The following is a 23,490-nucleotide window of genomic DNA, read 5'->3' as shown; positions in this document are numbered from 1 at the left end:
TTATCAAATTTAAAACTAAAGGCTATTTAAACCAACATATTTTAACAAAGCCTATCAAAAAATCAAGAAGCACCTATGAAAAACTCAATAAACCGTTTATTATAATGAGAAAATCAGTGGAAAAGCACAAGAAAGATACTCATTAAGTGTATCATTGAGAGATTTTAAAAAATCAAGTTACCACTTAACCAGAATAAACATACTTATGTTTATCTTAAGTCAGAATCAGGAATCTTTCAAACGACTTAAAAATTGCCTAATATGGGTTGGCCTTTACAAATAAACCAGTTTCCTAACAGGAAAAACTAGTATATATTTGAATTTGTACCCATCTATTCTCCTCTTCCTAAAGACTAGATGTCCCTTCCCTTATCCAAATCTCATCTATTTTTCTGTGCTCTCTTTACCCCATTCCCTCCCTCTCATTCCATAACACTGTCCACCAATTCTGTTTTCATTACTCTCAACCTTCTTCTCCTTTAAGTCTTTCCTTCTTCTTTGATGTCTCCTCTCAGTATAATCCACAGTGCTGTTCTTTTAAAACCAAAAATCCAACTAGGTTACCATAAACGGCCTAGAACATAAACAAATTTAGAATTAAATCCTAATAAACATGTTCTATATCTAATAAGGGAATCTGGAACACTAAATTACTGCCTTTGAACAGGTTCCTATTTCATTCACATATGTGCAGCTTGCGAAAACCACACTGTATAAACATATACCTATTCCACCACCCACCTTTTTAAAGGAGATAGAACATGCAGAATCTAATGAACTTGACATCATCAGATATCTGCTTAGAGTTAGTAGAAAACCTAAGGTCGATGTAATATATGAAACACACTCAACATTATTTCCTATAAAACCAGTTATCATAATCTGTACTATCTGTCACTAACCTATGTTTAAATCACACCAAGGGTAAATTCATCTAATCATACAAATATGCTGATTAAGTCAGCTATAAAAACTTTAAACTATAGTAATTAACTGACACTTTATAAAGAACATAAATGAAAATAACTGCCACTTTATACAAAAATAATCGAAAGTGAAGTAACTAATGGGTAGAGAACTAATGAAAAAATGTTGTAACCATTTTATCTCTAAGCAGAAAGTTATTTTAATAGCACACATTTTACAGTGTGCCATACAGAGACAAAAGTGAGGAACTTTGAAAGACTGTACTTGTGTCATGTGTGGTATATGCATAGGGCCACCCTTTGTTCTAATTATGGGAAGGAAGGAAGGGAGGGAGGGGGGGGAGGAACAACTACTGTTCCTTGAAAACTTATTCTATAACCTCTGCTCCAATCCATTTCCTCCTACTCACAACCTGAACTTGTAATTTGGCCTCTGTTTCTATTCCTTTATTAGAACCTTCAAGAACACTAACAATATTTTTTAATACTTTATTTACTGATTTGAAAGAGACACATGTGCACATGTGAGTGGGGGGAGGGGCAGAGAGAGATACTCAAGTGGACTCGGTGCTGAATGTGGAGCCTGAAGCAGGGCTCAATCCCACAACAAGATCATGACCTGAGCCAAAACTAAGGGTCAGTCAGACACCTAACTGACTGAGCCATCCAGGTGCCCCTTGAACACTAATAATATTAAGTACCATCAAATCAAATGACTGTCAGTTCCCTCCTTACTTGACCATGCTTCAATATTTGAGAACACCAATCTTTCCTCAGTTTAGATAACTCATTCTGACAGTTTTGTCATTCCCTCTTTCACCCACTTTAAATGTGAAGAAACTTTTGGCAGCCACAGATCACTAAATTCATCACATAGGTAGAGCACACATTTTATATATTTTTAATGTAACATTATAAAATAATAAAAATATACTAAACAAATACATAAAGTTTCTCAATGTTGTCTATTAGTATTATTTGTAATCTTTCTCAATTTATTTACATAGCCCATTTGATAATGGCTAGCTTTAAGGAGCATCAGGGTCTGTATCTGTGGTAGATATGGTCGATCAGTGGCCATCATCCATTTCAGCATCCTTTGGTATAGGATTTCCTGAACTGCAGAGACTAGAAAGCTAAAAACTACATTCCCCATCCTTTTTTGCAGTTAGGGTTGTGGATATGATTTAAATTCCACCAATCAGATCTACTGGCTAGAAATCTGGAGAGCAGAAGAGAAGGGAGGTTGCATTTAGGCTGCTGCTACTAGTAATTACTATCATGGAGAGATCCAAGTTTTTGTGCAGCAGCATTTTCTGAAGTCCCTCTATCCAGTCATAGGTTTTATGGATATCAACATGAAGGGCACAAGACTTCCATTCTGTCATACAGGTTGTAGCAGGTGTGGCTTGGGTCTAGAGCCAGCAGCAGTAACAACAACTTACAGATGAAGATGGCTTCTTGCTCACGGCTATTTCCTAAGAGTGGCAGGTTCCTGATCACAGCAGAGGTGGCAAGGTTCTCAGACACGCAGCTAAAAGGTACAGCTTCCCAATTCTGCAGGTACCTACCTTTCTGATCCTAAAAGAGGTAGTACCTCCCTTAGTAGCTCAGCTGCAATGTGGCTTTAGAATTTCATTCATGAAAGTTTAAACTACAGTCTGTTTCCTTAGTCAGAATTTCCAAAAATTCTATAAACCACTTAAAAAAAATTTTTTTTTTAAAGTCAGCTCCAGGGACGCCTGGGTGGCTTTGTGGTTGAGTGTTTGCCTTCAGCTCAGGGCATGATCCTGGATGTTCCAGGATCGAGTCCCAAATTGGGCTCCCTGCATGGAGGCTGCTTCTCCCTCTGCCTGTGTCTCTGCCACTCTGTATGTCTCTCACGAATAAATAAATAAAATCTTTAAAAAAATAAAATAAAATAGAGTCAGCTCCACACCTAGTGTGGAGCCCAACACAGGGCTTGAACTCACAAACCTAAGATTAAGACCTGAGCTGAGATCCAGAGTGGAATGCTTAACTGAGTCACCCAGGTCCCCCTAAAATCCTTTACTAAAATCTCTTTCTGCTTAGACTAGAGTTGATTCTGTAACCTAGTCCTGACTGGTCTATTTTCTTTCCCCTTATTTCTAACAAATTAGAAACTTCCTCATATTACTGATCATCTGATTTTGGTAAATCTTTTAGCTACGTGTGGCTATCTGATCAAACAGACTTAGAAATTAAGCAATACCTCACTGAAAATTACCTTTATTGTTCCATTACTGAGTTAAGTAGCACAGCACACTCAAAAAGCAAATGCTTTGACTTGGGAAATGCAGACAAATGGATCTTAATGCTCTGTATTGCTGTATCCAACTTTGAAAATATTTCTTTGTGACTTACTGCAGTATTTGGATGTGTTTTTTAAAATATGCTCAATAATACAGTACATATTCATGAATTTGGGAGTGCCAAATTCTCAATATTGATACCATGTAGCCCATTTCAGGTACCTCCATCTCATCCTTACATTTACACAGATCTTGACCCTAAAGTAATAGGATTAAAGTATTCAAGACATTCACTATATTGCTAAGATATGATACTTAAGCAAGATAGTTGTAATAATGGAAATGGGTTTACTTGAATCTGAATGAAAAAAGGAAAGCTAATTTTTAGCTTATCTCTTTTTTAAATTTTTAAAATGTTTTATTTACTCATTTTTAGAGAGAGAAAGAGAACAAGCAGGGGAGTGGGAGAGGGAGAGGGAGAAGCAGGTAACCTGCTTGCTGAGCAGGGAGCCTGACGGGGGGGGAGGGGGGGGGCTCAATCCCAGGACCCTAAAATCATGACCTGAGCTGAAGGCAGATGCTCAACCAATTGAGGCACCCAGGTGCCCGCTTATTCCTCTTTTTAAAAGTTTTGTGCATGCCAGGGTACTGCAATATGCAAAGGCAGGTATGTGTCCTACAAAGGTAGCTGTATTGGTCCTATAGCAAATAGTACAAATCTGATTATATTTATAACTGTCACTAGTTCCTTCAACAATGAATCAAGATCAGGAGGTATATTACTGACAACTGTTTCTCTATGAAGAAAGGAGGCTGACCTTCAAGCACAACATCTTTTATACTGTAACACCACCCTTTCTTGTTGAAATCATAACTGATAATCTAATCCTCCACCAGGCATTTCTTCTCCCTCACAGATGTACTGAAAGTATGCCAAGAAGTGAACATTCACACTGAACATCAGTGGTTTTGTCCAACCATAAAATAAAATAGCCTCTTGCCATTCACATGATAGTAACTGTCTCTCTGCATCATGTGTATATTACATCACATATATGTTAAATAAAATGCAGAGCTTAGCTTTGATTTCCATCCTTCACACTGTTGCCACTTACTTTTTTTTTTCCACTTGCCTTTTTAATATGTGAACATACATATCCCCCTTTCTCAAAAGTCTTCAATGACTCCGTACTATCTACTACTGCCCACCTTGCAGGATAAAAATCTAAAATTCCTATGTTTAGCATTAAGATCCTTCATGGTCTGGTACTGTCTACTACATGTTTGGCCTCATCTACTTACTTAATCTTTACCCCCACAAGTTATGCTCCAACAGTACTGTACTTTTGGTTCCTTGAATACTGTGTTCTCTCATGCTTCTGTACATCTGCAATGCTTTTCATTGTATAGAATGCTTTTACTGTTTTTTTTTTCCTTCAAAAAGCTCTACTTAAAAGATATGTTTGTAAATTCTTCCCTCAATTCCTAGGTAGTCATTCCCTCTATTTCCTATTGCATCTTATAGGTACTTTAAATACAATGATCATTTTGTACTGCACTTGTTGCACTTCATTCACAAATAAAATTAAGTGCCTACAACATGCTAGGCACTTTTTTAAATGCAGGGGATGTAACAATGAATAAAAGTAGGTCTCTGCCCACATGGAACTGTTGTACAATCTAGAGAGGGGTAACAAACATCATAAACTCTTAATATTTATTCCCTTGGAAGAAAAAGTAGGAAGAAAGTTAGGGAGTGCCAGACCCAAGGGTAAAGAGGGGGAGGAGAGCAATGTTATTTTATACAAGGAATCAAGGAAGGCCTTTCTATTAAGGTATCTGAGCAGATACCTGAAAGACATCAGTGAGGAAATGAGCCTGTCTATGCAGATAGACATCTGGGGAAAAGAGATGAACAGGCAGAAAGAATAAAACATGCAAAAGTCCTAGAAAGGACCGTTTGGCACACTAAGGAATAGCAGGGATGCCACTATGGCTGCAAAACAATAAGCAAAGTGGGAAGAGGTAGGAAACAGTAAGAGATGAGGTAGGGGTGAGAGAGGAAGCAGATTAAATAGTTAAGTCTTGGGTTTTTCTGAGTGACATGGGGGGCTACTCGAAAGATTTTAAGCAGAAGAATGGTATGATCTAACTTTTATTTTAGAAGAATCACTGCAGAGGGGAAAGGGCGGAAGCAGGAAAGTAGACTACTGCAGTGATCTTGATTAGAGATCACTTAGACCAGGGAAGCAGTCCTGGCATGGAGAGAAGTGGTAAATTGAGCATATTTTTGAAGATGGAGCCAATAGGATGTTTTATATTTTGGATGTAGGCATGATAGAAAAAGGCGTTAAGGAAGACTTACTTCTTAAGAGTTTTAGCCTAAGCAGTTGGAAAAACAGAGATGCCATTTCCAGAAAGAGGAGCCTCTTCTTGGGAGAAGGAGATCAAGAATTTGTATTGGGCATATTAAGCCTGAAATGCTTATTACACATCTAAATGCAGATGTCAAGAGGACAAAGAAGTCCTGGCTGAAGTAAAATTTGAGAACCATCAGCAAGCACAAAATATTTATAAAACTGCAATACTATACAAGATCAAAGGAGAAAAAAAAATCACAAGGAGAGTAAATACGGATAAAAAAGAAAAAAAGATTTGAATACAGCCTTAAAGGTCTCCAACCATTTTGAGTTAGTAGAGAGGAGAAGGAACCAGCGAAGGAGAATCCTTTACGTTTATCCACTGAATTACAAACTTCTTAAGGAAAGGCACCGGTTCTTAGTACCATGCTTAAGCTTACAATAGATAATGAAATATCTAATTAGTAAGTATGAGTGTGTACGTGTATAGAATTTTAGCATGGAAAAAAGGAAGTTCTGATATCACGTCACAAATTATAAAATCCCATATATATTTTTTCCAGTTGATGTAAGTTGATCTATGTCAACTGCACCAAAAGTTGAAAAAAAAGTTTCCTGTACATATTTATTAAAAGCACTAAATATCAGAATCTTTGCAGTTTAATACAAAGATACTATATCAAAAACAAACCAATCCTGAAATGCACACATTCAAATATTTATTGAGTACCTTCACTAAGATGCTAAAGATACAACAGTGAGAATAATAGACAGAATTGTGTCCTTGTTGAGCTAACACAAATAGGCAGACAATAAATAAGTAAAAAAGATGTGTTAGTAATTAAATGTTAAGCAGGAAGGAAACATCACATAAATGGTGGGGGTGAGAGGGAAATGGCCCAGAAGGTCCCACTGAGAAGGCAACTCCTGCATAAATACCCGAAGGAAGAGGGAGACAAGTAAATATTTTATAGAAAACAGTGCTTTCAGTCACTGTCAAAAAGTAAACAGTTTAGGGATCCCTGGGTGGCGCAGCGGTTTGGCGCCTGCCTTTGGCCCAGGGCGCGATCCTGGAGACCCGGGATCGAATCTCACATCGGGCTCCCGGTGCATGGAGCCTGCTTCTCCCTCTGCCTGTGTCTCTCTGCCTCTCTCTCTCTCTCTGCGACTATCATAAATAAATAAAAATTAAAAAAAAAAAAGTAAACAGTTTAAACCAAGAAGATAAACACCACCAGGAGTCAAAACTGATAAGATAATTTAGATTAACAAAAATAAAAAGATGGCCAACTCTATGTGTACTATGGTTCTATGCAAAGGTCACTAGCTAGTATCCAGATCGTATCATATAAATTTTACATAAGCCTAGAATTCCAAATACTAAGCTAGTAGATAGAGATTCGGTATATATGCTTCTCTAGACACATATGTGTTCATATGTATGTTAGGGGGTGTATGTGCATGCATTTATACTTGTAGGTTTGTATGTGTTTGTGTGTGTTCCAGAGGAGGACAATACTTAGATAAGTTAAAAACAACAACAACAACAACAACAACAACAAAAAACAACAAAAAAAGACAAATATTGATCAAGTAGTCAGATGTTCCAAGACAGTGCCAAATATTTTCTCAAATATCTCACTTAATGTGTACAACGACCTTGAGAAGTAAGCATTACCCTTTTCTTTTACAAATTAAAACAAAGATCAAAAGCACTTCACAGTTACATGGCTAGTAAGGTGATATGACTGAAATTAAATTCCAAAGCTGTCTTTCTTCTTCACTTGTAATGTCTTTCTGAATACAGCAGTGCTGAGAGGAATAGACAATCATCCTTTTCTGAAATTATCCTAAGGTACCCTGAAGCCCAAGTTTATTTCAAAGGATACAAAGTTAAGAACCAACGCAGATCCCAGGAGGATTAACCCCTAGAGAAACTGCACACCAGGGTCCTGAAAGAGATGATCCTAAAATAAAGATTATTTGGGGTAGGAGGAAAGCTGAATCATAATAATAGCTACCATTCACTGAATAAATTAATACATACATCACATATAGTAATATTTTTTAAGGGCCTTCATATGCATATCTTCATAATAACTTCTTCCAAGTGATTTTTTTTTTCCAAAATACAGAATTTGGGGGTGGAGGGATAACATTCCAGGAGTAAGGCACAATATAAACAAGTTCTGAAGGTGGGAACAAGAGGGGCACCTTCAAGAGGCAATGAATAGTACAAATTGGCTAAAGCATAAAGGGAGATGAAAGGGGAATAAAAAGAGATAAATTAAAGAAAGGGTGGAATCAAAAGAATCTGAAATGCCAAGCTAGAAAGTTTTAACTTTCTTCAGTAGTCAACAGGTTCTCTAAAAGTTTCTGCGTGGTTGGATCCATGCTTCATGAAAATTACTGACAGTTACAGGGCCTAAACTAAGGTGCTAAAAGAGTAATGGGAGGAAAAGAAAACTGGAAGAATTACTAGAGAGATAGAATTCACAGAATTTGGCCTGAGTGACTCTGGATATGATGTTCTAATAATGAGAACCACAAGCTGTACAAAGGATTAGAACTTCCATGGGGATAAGAAAAAAAAAAATACGCAAACTTTATTGTTAACATTCACAACAACAAAAAATGAAGAAAGATGATATACTTAAAAATATAAACAGCCTTATGGTTGACAAGTTTAGTTTAAAGTTAAAATGTATTATGCCGGGATCCCTGGGTGGCGCAGCGGTTTAGCGCCTGCCTTTGGCCCAGGGCGTGATCCTGGAGACCCGGGATCGAATCCCATGTCAGGCTCCCAGTGCATGGAGCCTGCTTCTCCCTCTGCCTATGTCTCTGCCTCTCTCTCTCTGTGTGTGTGACTATCATAAATAAATAAAAATTTTAAAAAAAATTAAAAAAGTATTATGCTATTTAATTATACATAATTAAGACAACCCTATATATTAGCATATCATAGTCTTTCAAATTCTTAAAGTTTGATTTTTATTTCTCTAATAAAAGGTGTACATAAATAAATTGTTCATCAACAAAACTATGAAAATATACTTGACCAAGTACCACTACTGCTTATGTTACAGCCTCACACTTTACAGCATGATGTGCCAGGCAATACACTAAAGTCATCCAGTCTTCTCACGATCCCTTAGTATAATTCCCAACTTATAGAAGAGGAAACTGAGGCTTAGAGAGGTCAGGTGATTACTAAAAAAGTTGCAGAAAACTATGCTTTCAACATGCTATATTATCATTTAGCATTCATTTGATTTTTTTTTAAGATTTTATTTATTTATTTGAGAGAGAAAGTGAGCAGAGAGAGAGAGAACATGAGCAGGAGAGGGGTAGGGAGAAGCAGACTCCCCACTGAGCAGGAAGCCTGATGCAGGGCTGGATTCCAGGACCCTGAGACCATGACCTGAGCCGAAGGCAGACATTTAACCAACTGGAGTCACACAGGTGCCCCTCATTTGATTTCTTTGTATCTAATAAATACTTTGTATTTAGGATAAAGAAATCTTACACAAGAATTGTCATAGGGACACCTGGGTGGCTCAGCAGTTGAGCGTCTGCCTTTGGCTTGGGGCATGATCCCGGGGTCCCTGCTTCTCCCTCTGCCTGTGTCTCTGCCCCTCTCTCTGTGTGTCTCTCATGAATGAACAAATAAAATCTTTTTTTAAAAAGAAGAACAAAAAATAAAAATAAAAAATAAAAATAAAAAAATAAAAAATAAAAAAAATAAAAAGAAGAACAACTGTCATAATCACACATGACGTTCTAAAGAATCTCCTATTCACTCTTTTTAATGTATGTCAGACTGCTTTGGTGTGTGGTAACAAAAAGTGAGGGAGGTGCCTAAAAACTACTGGGGAGAAAAAGGTTACGTTGCTGCTATTTCCCTCCTTAGCTGTCGCCTTGAAAGTACCTAGAAAGTTAGATATTTGTCGCCTAGAAAGTTAGATATTTGTGATATTATTCAGGAACAGGATGAGGAATGGTACCAACAGGCAATGGTGACTGCTGGAATATCTCCTACACAGTAGGGTAGGGCTTTTCAATGCATAAGTTAACATGATCAGATAACTGATTAGATTGTCAGCAACTTTTCTCACCCCCAGTAAATGATAATTATCTTTAAAATATAAAACCTGAGATTCTATAATCTCATTTAACTGATAAATCATTTAAAAAAATCAACTCACTGCATAACTCCTAACAGAAATCTGGTTCTGCTTAACAACAGGCACCATAATATTAACATGGAAGGTTAAAGAAATCAGGAATAATAGTTTCAGAAACACTGAACTCCTATTCCTCCATGAAAATAAAACACTGTGTAATCATCAACATGCCTAAAAAGCAAAGTAATACAACTGAGTAAGCACCTGAATGGGCAAAGGGCTCCAGGAATCCAACAGAGTTTAGAGGTTTAGCTTAGACTCTGAGCAAAGAACTTGTTTTGTGGCTATAAAACATCAACAAAATGTTAAGTACAATTTTTAAGAAAGATTTATTTATTCAAAAGAGAGTAAGAGGTGGGGTAGAGGGGCAGAGGAAGAGAATCCCAAGCAGACTCCCGGCTGAGCATGGAGCTCGAAGCAGAGCTGGATCTAAGGATCCTGAGATCATGACCTGAGCCAAAATCAAGAGGGAGATGCTCAACCAACTGAACTACCCAGGTACCCATGTAAGTACAATTCTTGAGATGGCATAAAGACAAGGTTAAAGTATAAACTCCAGGGAAACTCCTCAAAAATGTCCTAGTAGGTAAGATGTAACTCCTCAGTGGAAAAGTCTACAGAACCTAAGTAGGAGAGGAGCTCTTGTTTCATCCAAGTCATGTGCATGACAGTTATCATCCAAGTCATGTGCATGACAGTTATCATAGTTATCTATATTGTTATCATACTAATTACCTCTCACTGAAGTTTAGTCAGAACAAGAAGTTAGGAAACTACTGTACATAAAAAAGGCAAGTTTCGCAAGGTATTGCCAGGAAGTGTCCATGGGCTATACAGATACGTCACCAAGTTGCGGGCAGGATCTTCCTGTGGTTTGTCTTGCCCACTTCAGGTTTCACTTTTGAACGTGTGCTGATTCCTAAGCTCCCTACAGCCCACTTCTCAGGTAGCAAACCAAACTCTGAAAAACATATGATAGGAATCTCTCCTAGTACAGGTCAATGGCTCCTACAGCTACATGAAGCTTAGCAAGTCTTCTAAGCTGACCAACAGAGTGTAGTATGGCAAGCAAATGAAAAGCCTGGTGGTGGCAAAACTAAGGGCTACACAGATAAGACATATACAGGACATGACAGCTATTTCTGGTAATGGCATCCTGAGACTCTTTATGATCTACTACTTTTCGAAAAAAAAAAAGTGGCACCTAGTTATAAATAAGTTGTATTTACAAATGTGCATGTACAAGTATATGCATGTGTACGTGTTCTAGGAGAACCATTTACAAGCACAGACAAAAGCACATAAGCATAGTCACAGAAGAGTAACATTTTTTGTAAATCCCCTAAACAGTATTAAAGATAAATTTTTATAGCATCCCAACATTCTAATTTTTTTGAGTATCCATTACATTAGACCATAACCAATTTAGGGATAATTATCAACTTCTTGACAACAAATATACTCATCAGTTCTTTCCAATATGCCACCTGACAAGCAAATTGGTAGACAAACAGATAGGGACTTCAGTAACTTACAGACCTTCTGAAAACCTGGCTCTGCCTTTTAAACCCTGAGCAAAAACCCTTTTTGTTGGTATATAATCTTTTTCATGAATTTGGATTAAATGAAATAATTTGCAATTACACAGTACCTGGAAAAGAATAAATATACTCAAAAATATTAGTTCACTTTCCCCTATCCACTAAGAATATTTTACATAAAGTTGTTCAAATTCAAAACTAAAAGGCTCTGTACCACTCACACAAATGTCATAAAATTTACAGGATCAAAATTATTCTTTTTACCTCATTCATCTGAAGCAAAACACTGACTTTATTAAAAAGACAACTTCTGGGGACACCTGGGTGGCTCAGCAGTTGAGTGTCTGTCTTTGGCTCAGGGCGTGATCCCAGGGCCTGTGATCGAGTCCAACATCAGGCTCCTCTCAGAGGGCCTGCTTCTCCCTCGGCCTATGTCTCTGCCTCTGTGAGGTATGAATAAATAAATAAAATCTGTGTCTCTCATGAATAAATAAATAAAATCTTTAAAAAATAAAAAAATAAAAAGCCAACTTTTTGAACACAAAAACTGGTGAAAACAAAGTATATGGGATTTTATTATATTGCTCCTGAACATTTTCGTTTGAAATTCTATAAAAATAAAAGGTTATTCAAAAACTTGACATAAAAGTTGACTTTACTTTTAGGGGCACTCAAAATGTTACCAAAGCCTAACACACGGCTACCCTTATTTTTGTAGAACAAGAGAGCTTGGACTAAAATTGTGTCAAGTTTGGGGCACCTGGGTGGCTCAGTCAGTGAGGTGTCTGCCTTCCATTCAGGTTGTGATCCCAGGGTCCTGAGATCAAACCAGGAACTGGGCTCCCTACTCAGCAGGGAGCCTGCTTCTCCTTTCCTGTCCCATCCTCCTCTGCTTGTGTGTGCTCCTTCTCTCAAATAAATAAATAAATAAAATCTTTAAAAAATGAATAAAATAAAATAGTATTAAATTCTTTTATACAAAGGCATTTTTCATAACATAGCTAATATATAAATACTCTATAGAAAATTAAACCATTGTAAGCAAGGCTAATTCACTTTGTCCACCAAGGTAACCGATGTTGTACATCCTTTCAAACCTCTTTCTAGGGGTGTCTGGGTAGCTTCGTTGGTTAAGAGTCTGCCTTCTGCTCAGGTTATGATCCCAGGGTCCTGGGATGGAGTCCTGTGTCTCCCCAAGCAGGGAGCCTACTTCTCCCTCTTCTGCTTCTGCATCTCCCCCGACTCGTGCTCACTCTCTCTCAAGAAAATAAATATAATCTTAAACAAAACACCTCTTCTGTACATTTTCCCATATATACGTAGAAAAGAAAAACACATACTATTATAACTTGCTCTTTGTACTAAACAATAGGTCTTAAAGTTTGTTCCTTTCATACTCTGGACACACCTCATTCTTTTTAGCAGCTACAGAATATTTATTTTAACATATTATGTATCTGCTTCCCACAACCCACACTTAAGTTGTCTCTAGTTCTTTGTTTCACAAACAAGGGAACGTTAAACACCTTTGTATATGCCTCTTTTGCAAATATTCAAGTGTTTCTGTAGGGCAGAACTGCATAGGGAATACATACTTAGATTTTTAACAGATATTGCCAAAATGCTCTCCAACGTTGCTTTACCCATTTAAGTTTACAGCAACAATGAATAAAGTTACCTATTTTCCTAAACCCCCAACAAATACTGAAACTAACAACCTTTTCTTTTTTTTTTTTTAACAAACTGATGGCTTTTAAATGAACATTCCTAGATTTTTATTGTATCTCATCAGTATTTTCTTATGTTGACTTTTCTATCTTTCTGTGAAATGTCTATTCATACCTTTGATTTTTCTAATGCCCTTTTCTTTTTTAAAATATGTATGAATCTTTTATATATTCTAGATACTAACAAATAGAGAGGCAAAATAGCATAGTAGGTTAGGAGCAACAGGATAGACTCTAGAGCCAGTCTGTTCAATTTGAATGACAGCTCTGCCACTTACTACCTGTCTGATTTTGGTCAAGTTACTTAGTTTAGCTATTCTATGCCTCAGTTTCCCCACCAGCAAAATGTGGATAATAAATATTATGGAATTACCATAAAGATTAAATTATTTAATATTCTTAAAAACAGTACCCTGACACAGAATAATTGTTACACAAGTGTTTTCTTTTTGTCAATAGGATTTACCACAAATATCCTCTCATAACCTACTATTTGTCTCTTAACCCTTGTTTATAAATCCTCACTTATCTTTCCTCAAAAAATTTTTTCCATTTCTCTTCTAACATCAGAAATTCTATAATCAGATGGAAACAACAAACTGCCCTCACTGGATCTCACAGTCAACTCCTCAAGCATAAATGCAGGCATCAGCCAAAGCATCTAAATTTTTAAACATCTTTTCACTAAAAAAATAGCCAGTTTCCTTACCGCATAAAACATTCCCACAGATCAGTAAGAAGACTAATAACCCAGTAGGAAAAAAAAGACAAATGGGATGCCTGAGTGGCTCAGCAGTTAAGCATCTGCCTTCGGCTCAGGGTGTGGAGACCTGAGATCGAGTCCTACATTGGGCTCCCTACATGGAGCCTGTTTCTCCCTCTGCCTCGGTCTCTGCTTCTTCTCTCTCTCTCTCTCTGTGTCTCTCATGAATAATCAAATAAAATCTTAAAAAAAAAAAAAGGCAAAATAAATAAGTTCACAAAAAAAGGGAAAATAAAAATGGCAAATCTCCTTAAAAATATGGAGATCTTCAACCTCATTTAGAAGTGCAAATTAAAACTACAAATCAGATACTCCATCACAGAGACGAGTAAAGATCAAGAAGTTTTAAAATATACACTATGTGAGCAAAGAAACAGGCAGTCATTCATTGTTGGTGGGAGCAAAAACTGGTATAATTTCTGCAGAAAACAATTTGGCACTGTCTTTCCATAATAAAAATACACATACCAATTCATCAATTCTTTTTGAAGGATTTTATTTATTTATTCATGAGACACACAGAGACAGAGAGGCATAAACATAGGCAGAGAGAGAAGCAGGCTCCATGCAGGGAGCCCGATGCGGAACTCGATCCCGGGACTCCAGGATCACACCCTGGGCCAAAAGAGGCGCTAAACTGCTGAGCCACCCAGGCATCCCCCAATTCATCAATTTAACATCTACAAATTTATCCTACAGATAGACACATGCACTCCTATCAAAAATGACTGACTGACTACAAGGTTATTTATTACAGTAGTACTGTTTGTAATAGCAAAAACCGGAAACAACCTATATTCCCATCAATAGGGGACTGGTTAAATAAGCTGCGGTATATCCAGATGATGCAATATTAAGCAGCTGTTAAAGGGGGGGGGCAGCTCCCTATACATATGGATACCATAAATCTTCAAGCTACTATTGTTAAGTGTAAAAAGCAAGATGCAAACAACATATTTTTTTTGCTACAATTTGTATATTGGGGGGGAGAGAGAGAGAGATACATTAATATTCCTACATTTATGTCTATAAATGTTTAAATAATCTCTGTAAGCATACACAAGAAACTGGTAATGCTTGCTTCTGGAGAGGGAATGGCTAGGGGCAACAGAGGTAAAAAAAAAAAACAACTTATGTTTCAATGTATACTCTATTGTACTTTTTCAGTTTTGTATCAGCTATTTGCATTATTTAATCAAACAAATATTTTATTTTCTTTTAAGATTTTATTTATTTGACAGAGAGAGAGCATGAGCACGGAGAAGAAGCAAAGGGAGAGGGAGAAATAGGCTCCCCGCTGAGCAGGGACCTCCGTGTGAGACTCAATCCCAGGACCCTGGGCTGAAGGCAGACACTTAACCAACCAAGCCAGCTAGGTATCCCAAATAAATCTTTTTAAAAAACTAATCAAATAAATAAGAACCTCCCTGTAATCATACCATACTTTCTACTGGTACTCTTTTTTTTTTTTTTAAGATTTATTTACTCATGAGAGACACACACAGAGAGAGAGAGGCAGAGACACAGGCAGAGGGAGAAGCAGGCTCCCTATGGGGAGACTGAAGCAGAACTTGATCCCAGGACCCTGGGATCACGATCTGAGCCAAAGGCAGAAGCTCAACCACTGAACCACCCAGGTCCCCCTCTACTGGTACTCTTTAAATGTTTACACACAGGGGTTCCCCAGATGGCTCAGATGATTAAGTGTCTGACTCTTGATTTAGGCTCAGTTCATAAGCTCAGGGTTGTGATATTGAGCCTCCTGTGGAGCCTGCTTAAGATTCTCTCTCCTCCCTCTCCCAACACTCATGCACACTTTTTCTCTCTCAAAAATAAATAAATAAATAAATAAATAAATAGTCTCACACAGTAGGTTGTTAACACTCAGGTTGTTTGTGGCTAGTCTGTTCAAAAGCAGAGGTTCTCCATCCTAGGGGTCCATTATCACTCCTGATGGAATATTTCAAACCCATAGATGTCCAAGTACCACCTCAGAGATTCCGATTCAGTAGGTATACAGTACAGCCTGGGCATCAGAATTTTTTTTAATTCACAGGTGACAACTGATAGGCAGTCATGACTGAGTTACAGCAGGACACAAATAAGTAAACAATCAGGCTTGATCTCCATCTAGGTCACAAGCAGTTTCATCACCAATCCTAACCACTTCACAAAATTCTTAAAAAGAAACAGATGAGAGTGTATAGATCACCCAGTGAAAATATATTACTACTTCTGGATATATTACTACATAGGCAATGTAATCCTCATATATTAAATGTAGTACATATGCAACATTCATACTAATCATGAATTCATTCTACCTAACATTTCAAAAAGAACTTTGACAATAAAGGACTAGTACCCAAGAGGCACAGGCATTAATTGTGTAACACTTGGAGTATCTGAGTATCAAAGTTCTTCATTTGTAAAATGAGGGGACACAATATGTTTCCTACCTTCCAGCTCTAAACCTTAGTAATTCTCTAAGAATACAGTATCTAAATGCAACCACTGTTTAGTACAGACTTTAGGATGAACTAGTAAGAGCTTTTTCATCCCATTCACGGTTTGGCTCAATCCACAGTCCCATTCACACTTGGCTCAATCCACAGTCCAGTGGGCTAATGCTCTAATAGACACTCATATTATGTACTGCTGAATAAACTGTCATAAAAAAAACTTTTTTAAAGATTCAAACAATCTTATCTAATAAATCTTAGAAAAATATTTCAAACAGTGCACCTTAGACAAAATAGGTATAAGAAAAACACTTAAGCATTAAAATAAAAGCATCTGATGCATCTTCAACACCTAAAATAAAAGTATCTTAAAGCAAATGGTTCAATTTAAAAAGCAACAAAGACTTAGTGCTAGAAGAGATGCTAAAGACCACATCCAAACCTCTCATTTTACAAGTGAGAAAACAGGGAGTCGGCCAAGTTAAAGAATTTGCCCAAAGTCATTCTGTCATTAAGGATATTCCCAGAACCAAGTTCACAATAACAATTTGTCAATTACTGTTCATTGATGTTTGCATGTAAATTGGTATAACGTTATAAAGCATATTATTTTAGTCACTGATTTTTGATGACTGAAATAACATACAAAACCAAAGACATAGCATAAAAATTTCTTAATATACATGAAGTGTCTTAACTTACATCTAGTGATGACTATTCAGCAAAACTGTTAGCAGCTCTCAAATGAGAACAGAATTTTATTAGTAAATAAAGCATGTAATCTGATACTATTGTCAAATAATTTCATTAAGCACATTAGAAAGGAAATAGGATTGGCATCTAAGATTAAAGGACAAAATGATAGTTTTATTTCAGCCACTTCAGCCACATTAGTTCCAGTCTTAGAAGCTATTCAAAGAGTTCTAAGTTTAAAAAAAAAAAAAAAAGCCAACTCTATGAATTCATTGAGGTTTACCTCCTGTCTTCCTCAGAGCAAATGATTAGCAGACTGCTTTGTGAACTTTTACAAAGAACCCTTTTCTCTCATTTCTGTCCATTTGAAAGATGGATTCTTCCTCAATCCTAAACAACTTGTCTTTACAAATTTTTGATGGAAATGAATTCTTAGTATGAACAAATCTTTTAGTAATCTTTCCCTCAATTTATTAAATAATGCATCTAATTTCAAATATCTGATAGTAATAAACTCTTAGGATGAATAAATTCTTTTAAATATCTCCCTCTCAATTCTATTGTGTGATCAATAAAATGTCTTGATTTACACCTTACTACCAAAGAATTCAAACCTTCCATGACAAACAAAAACATATACTATATCAAGTAGGATAATGAGATTTTTCTTTTCCAGGCTCAGGACCAAATTAACAATATTCATGGAGTACAGTTAGGTAACAATATTCAAATCTCATAATAATAAGCACTCAGAGCATTTAGAAAAATGTAATCCTTTTCCTAATGAGGCAACTTTGGCATTAGCTCAATAAGCTCAATTGGCACTGTGATTTTGAAAGGGATGGACTTCCTGTCACAGACCCACATAGTTTTCTTTCAACAATATTATCATCTTCTAGTTTATTTGTAAAATTTACAGAACAGTTTCACATCTAGTATCTCAAATCCTCCTGAGGATAACACAGTGAGAATTAGGGCATTTTCTAAAGGCCCATTATGTCCCAGGCATATGCTGACACTAGGACAGTTTAAATTAAAAAAAAAAAAAAAAGAAAAAAAAAAGAATGAATTTTACCCTGGAAGAGCTTGCAGTCTATTGGGGAATATAAATACATGATTTCTATAAAACATGCTAGAATAAGGACAAGGAATTACAACTTTTCAGCAGTGTGAGGGCCTAACACCTTCTCTTCAAAGATGTGGGTAGTGGTACCCCAAAGAATGCTTTAGTCAGGAAATCACATGCTGTAGGCTTTTGAAGGATGTGTAGGAGTTCCTGGACATAAATATGGAGTGGAGGAAAGGAGAAAGACACTTCAAGGCAGAGGAAACAACATGTACAAAATGGCTAGTGACGAAGTACTATTCCTATATTTTTTTTTTTTTACTATTCCTATTTTAAAGATGAGTAAGATAAGCTCAAAAGGTAAGTGAGCTGCCTAAAGTCACATAAATAATAACTAACAATGTATGAAATAGAATACAGGCCTTCTGATTTTAATCAGCTTTGTAGACCTGGAAATTCCAGTAAGCTTTCACAAAAACATCAGATAAAGGATTAATTTTTATCTCCTATTTATTCCTTCCCAAGAAATGGTCCATGTCTGACCAAGCTCCTGCAGAGAAGGGAAAAAACGAAAAAATGACTGGAGAAGGGGATTTATTTAATTCTCAAATCAATCCTGTGAGATAACTGTTTTTACTATACCCATTATACACACAAGAATATAGAGGCACAGGGTGGGGCACCTGGTGGCTCAGTCAGTTAAGCATCTGACTCTTGGTTTCAGCTCAGGTCATGATCTCAGGATCTTGAGATCGAGCCCTGTGGCAGGCTCTGCGGCGCACTGTGTAGTCTGCTTGAGATTCTTTCCCTTTACCTCTGCCCCTCCCCTTACTTGCACATACACTCTCTCTCTAAAATAAATAATATCTTTAAAAAAAATAATATAGAGGCACAAAAAGTTCAGCAACAGTTGGAAATTAAGGGAAGACTCAAATCCAGGTGACTAAACTAACCAAACCTCCAAACTCAAGCACTTAACCAGACCCTTCAGATCCAACTTTGCCAAAGAGCCCTACATCATTTGGTCCAGAGATGCTAAGAAGACCAAGTGAGTTCTGGGACACATCATGATCCCCCAGATCTCTCACTGTACCATACATCTCAATATTCACACAGATCCTCAGATCTGGCTCCCTTATCAATTTGGTCTCCCTTGAGCAGGTAAACCAAGAACAAGGTTGGCATGGTCTCTTTCAGCAACACTCTTACATTCTGATTACAAGCTGATTCAACGCGATGAGAGCAAACAACAAGAAGTGGTAACCAAAAAGATATCATAAAATAACAGCATGAAACTTGAAAGTACAAAAAAGAAAGCTCCAATCCCTCTATTTAGCTTGTGTGTGGGGGGGGGGGGTGGCAATGAAAAAGTGTTATGGGTATTAAGCATACCTGCCACTCACTCCATGGCAATTCACATCAAAGGATGGAGTCTGGAGTACCTGATTTCCTTTATCAAGGGTTCATATGACAACTCTTCAACAACCATGCCTGCGTCTTGAATATTAGGGAAGCTGACCATTTGGAATGGCCATGGGTTCCCAGGGCACTAAAATGACCTCAGGGAATTGAGGATCAACATATAGGACAAAATGTTACCATCAGCAACACTGGATTTGCTAATGTCAGTTGATCAAAACTGACCACAAAATGGATTTCCAATCTGTCGATCTAGTTATTGTAACTTGTGAAGGATATGAAAAATTTAACGAATACTGGAATGAAACCCTTAAAGAAGATTGTAGACTTATCTATAGAATTTTAAAGATATATAAATCTAATCCACCTTCACTTTTTGCTGGTAGGATATGGAGTTGAAGGGTCCTACTTAGATCTAGGAAAAAGAATGTTCCTTTGAGGCTTACTTTTGGCCCTATGGAACTCTAACTCTCCCGATCAGAGGCTCTCAAATAGCAGTCTGAAATCTGCCAGTACATCTCCAGTCTAGTGGGTACCATCAGGCTTTCCTCTGAGGTCCCCGAGTATGGTGAAAAGGAAAGCTGACATGGTTACCCACACCCTCAAGCTCCTTAGTATCTTCATTGTCAGAATCACCACCAGCCCGTTTCTGTGACTTTAGCACCTGCTAATGACTCCTCCAGCCCTCCAACCCCCACCCTGTAAAACCCACATCAGTTTCAGGGAAACAGAAAACAGAAAATTCTTCGCAGGGTTCTGAAGGTCAGCCAACTCTAGGTTATACCAGCTAAAAGAAGGGCAAGGAAACGGAGGGAGGTGGGGAGAAGCTTCATATGTAAGTATCCTGATACTTTTTTTTCTAAAAAGCAGACACTCGGTGACCTGAGCTATAAGCCAATCAATTCCAAAAGCAAGAAACTGACAGAGGTACCAAATGCAATACCTCCACTATGGTTAAAGTGGCAATATCATTCCTAGCAACTGGATGATCAATCTCCAAATCTGGGTAGTGAGGTTATTCTAAGGCACAGAAACAAAGTTGTGTTTTTGTATTTGTAGGTCCCAGTTTCAGTCACAGTGGTATCTCTGACTGTGGTATCTTTGCTATGGAGCAGGTGAAGGTGCAGAGAGCTAGGTCCTTCTGCAAACAGCCCAACTCTACATCTCAATTCCAAAATACGTATATGTAGTTCCATGGTATAACCTGCAGCTATATAAATCAGTGAGGCTCCACTGAACAGTGCCTAGCATCAAGTGACAGTAAAACGTAAAAGTGGTAAAATCTGGAAAATCAGATGGGGGGGGGGGGGTCTGGCCCATTTATAGTTTTCCCAAATGTTAAATTAGAAATGTGTAAATATGAGGTATAGGACTTAACCTGAATTTTGAAAAGATTTTATACCCTAGAAAGTAATTCTAATATCGGGAGCTTAGATATAGACAAGATCTATTTCTCTGATGTCATTTTCCAGGTTTTAAGAACTGTACTCAAAATCTCAAGTTGTCCAGGACTACTTCTGGGAACAAAAAGATGAGAAAATTTAACGTGTCTTCCCCTAAGAGTTAATTAAATCTCAGAACTTGAAAAGAGGAAAGGGGGAATAATCCTAGCTCAATTAATAATATCACTATTCAGGAACAGGAAAATTTTACATCCTGTTCAACAATGAGCATTGTTTGCCATTTTATTGCAATTCGATTTTTTCTTTTTTTAAGATTATTTATTTATTCATGAGAGACAGGGAGAGAGAGAGAGAGAGGGAGAAGTAGGCTCCTTGCAAGGAGCCCGATGTGGGACTCGATCTCGGGTCTCCAGGATCACGCCCCAGGCTGAAGGCGGCGCTAAACCGCGGAGGCTGCCCTCGATGTTCTTCTAAACAAAGAAGTACTCCTCTTAACTAAGTAAGGGTTATTTACATGAAAGATGAAGCACGTTTCCAACCTGAGAAAACTGAATAAAGAAAATAAAGATGGAGGATGCCTGGGTGGCTCAGCTCGGGGCGTGATCCTGGAGATATGGGATCGAGTCCCCACGTCGGGCTCCCTGCGTGGAGCCTGCTTCTCCCTCTGCCTGTGTCTCTGCCTCTGTGTCTCTCATGAATGAATGAATGAATGAATGAATGAATGAATGAATAAATAAAATCTTAAAAAAAAAGACTTAAGAGCAAAGTCTTTATTGATATACCTTATAAACAGCAAAAAAAAAAAAAAAAAAAAACACCAAAAAACAAAAAAAAAAAAAAAAAAAAAAAACCCCACAAAACAGGCGTCTCTTCTGAATAAGCTAGTGTGACATGTTCCTCTGACAACCCAAAGAGTCACTTTTCAAAACCAAATGTCCAAATGACTGGATTCAAACGGTCTGTCCATTGCCACGCTCGCGGCTTCTGAGCAAAAACTCCGGAGCAAGTCAACTCCCACGGCTCGCTCGCAGCAGTAACAACTAAATGCACGAGAAGGCAGAGCATGAGGTGGGGTTCCGCGCGGGCTGGATGACTGTTCCGAGACCTGCTCGCAGGAAGCCGCCGCATCCTGTCTTCGGTCCCCGTCGGTCAGGCCGCAGCGAGGTGGGGCGAGCACAGGTGTCCGGCCGCGGCCCCGCCCCGCCCCGCGCGCTCCTCGCCGCACCCGAGCGGCGGCCACCCGAGCCCCAGGGCGGCCCGTTTCCTCCCGCCGAGGGCGCCTTCAACCTCCGACAGGCTCCCGAGCCCAGGAAGCGGGCAGCCCCCTCCCCTCGGGCGGCCCCGCTTCCCCGCCCTCCTCCCCCTCCTCCTCCTCGGGCCGCGCCGCCCGTAATTACCGCTCGGCTCCCACCTCAGGGCCGCTCCCCGGCGCCCGCACCGCCCGCGCCAGGAGGCCCGCGGCCCAGGGCGGCCGGAAACTCCTCACGCCCCCGGCCCGCGCCCCCTCCCCGCGGGGCGTCCCCGCGTCCAGGCCGCGCCCAGAGCCGAGCCCCTCGGGCCGGCGCTGCCCCGGCCCCCCCCACACTCCACACAAATTCCCGGCGCTCCACTCCCTCCCCACAGGGCGGCCCCGGCCCACGCCGCCCCGTCCAGGCGACGCCTCCCGCCGGCCTCCCCGCGCGCCTCGCCGGGCCCAGCGCCCCTCTCGGCGCCGCCGCCCCGCGCGCCCGCCGCCCCCTCAGCCCCGCCGCCGCCGCCGCCGGGTGGGTCCCCTCGGCCCGGCCCCCACTTACAGATCTTGCCCCGCAGGCTCTGCAGCACTCGGACCTCGCGACTGTCCTCGTCGCCGGCCTCCGTCTCGGCCGTCGCAGTCGCCTCCGGCGCCTCAGAAGAAGCCGCCGCAGCAGCAGGCGCCGCCGCCGCCATGGTGCCGCCCGGCCCGTGCCGCAGCCCCGCCGCCTGCGTAGCCGGCGAGGCGGAGCCCAGTGGCGGCCTGGGCTGGGGCGAGCCGCACGCCTGGCCCCGCCCCCGGGCCGCAGCCCGCCGGCCCCGCCCCGCCGAGGCCCCGCCCCCGCCGAGGCCCCGCCCCCGCCGAGGCCCCGCCCCCGCCCCACCCGGGCCCCTGCAGTCGCCGCCTGCCCCCCAGCCCCCGCCGCCCGGCCGCCACGCGAGCTCCTTGGCTTTCCTGCTCTTTGCCCCGCACCAGCCGCGGCGCGAGCCAAGTGCGGCTCCAAGTCGTGGCTCTGGGCAGCCTTGAAACCCCACGAGGGAAGAACCCCGGCCTTCTCGAGATCCCCCCCGCCCAGTCGTTCTGGGAATTAGGCTCCCCCATCCCCCTCCTCCGCCCCACACACAGAGCCCACCTCCACAGCTTCCAACGCTCCAGGGAACCCCCTGTGGAAAGATGACAGAATGGAATGAATTGGACAGTTGGGAGGACCTCAAAACTATCTCATCCAAAAAAGAGCCAAGAGGTGTAGTAGAGATTCCCCCAATAACATGGGCGTGCCCCCTACCTGCAAGCCACAACACCTCACACACAGATCTTCGCTTATAAGTAAGAACATTTCTGTGCAAAAGCTGGTTCAAATAAAGGGTGATAGCCCCCCCCACCCCAGTTACAGCAGCAGAGCAGCACAGGAGACCCCCCCCCCGCCCCATGGAAAAAGTCTG

The 23,490-nt window shown here is 40.0% G+C and overlaps 1 protein-coding gene across 2 annotated transcripts in view; it reads right to left on the bottom strand.

The window, feature by feature from the left end:
* Window positions 1-22,832, bottom strand: part of RASA2 (RAS p21 protein activator 2) — a 125,871-nt gene extending 103,039 nt beyond the window's left edge. For both annotated transcript variants that reach the window (XM_041734264.1, XM_041734265.1), the window contains exon 1: window positions 22,611-22,832. In XM_041734264.1, the coding sequence (XP_041590198.1) occupies window positions 22,611-22,743 (133 nt within the window). In that variant the 5' untranslated portion in view covers window positions 22,744-22,832. The remainder of the gene's footprint in view (window positions 1-22,610) is intronic.
* Between the last annotated feature and the right edge of the window lie 658 nt (window positions 22,833-23,490).

This window comes from Vulpes lagopus, chromosome 19, assembly GCF_018345385.1.
Source record: "Vulpes lagopus strain Blue_001 chromosome 19, ASM1834538v1, whole genome shotgun sequence".
Lineage (NCBI taxonomy): Eukaryota > Metazoa > Chordata > Mammalia > Carnivora > Canidae > Vulpes > Vulpes lagopus.
This window is presented reverse-complemented; position numbering and strand designations above follow the sequence as displayed.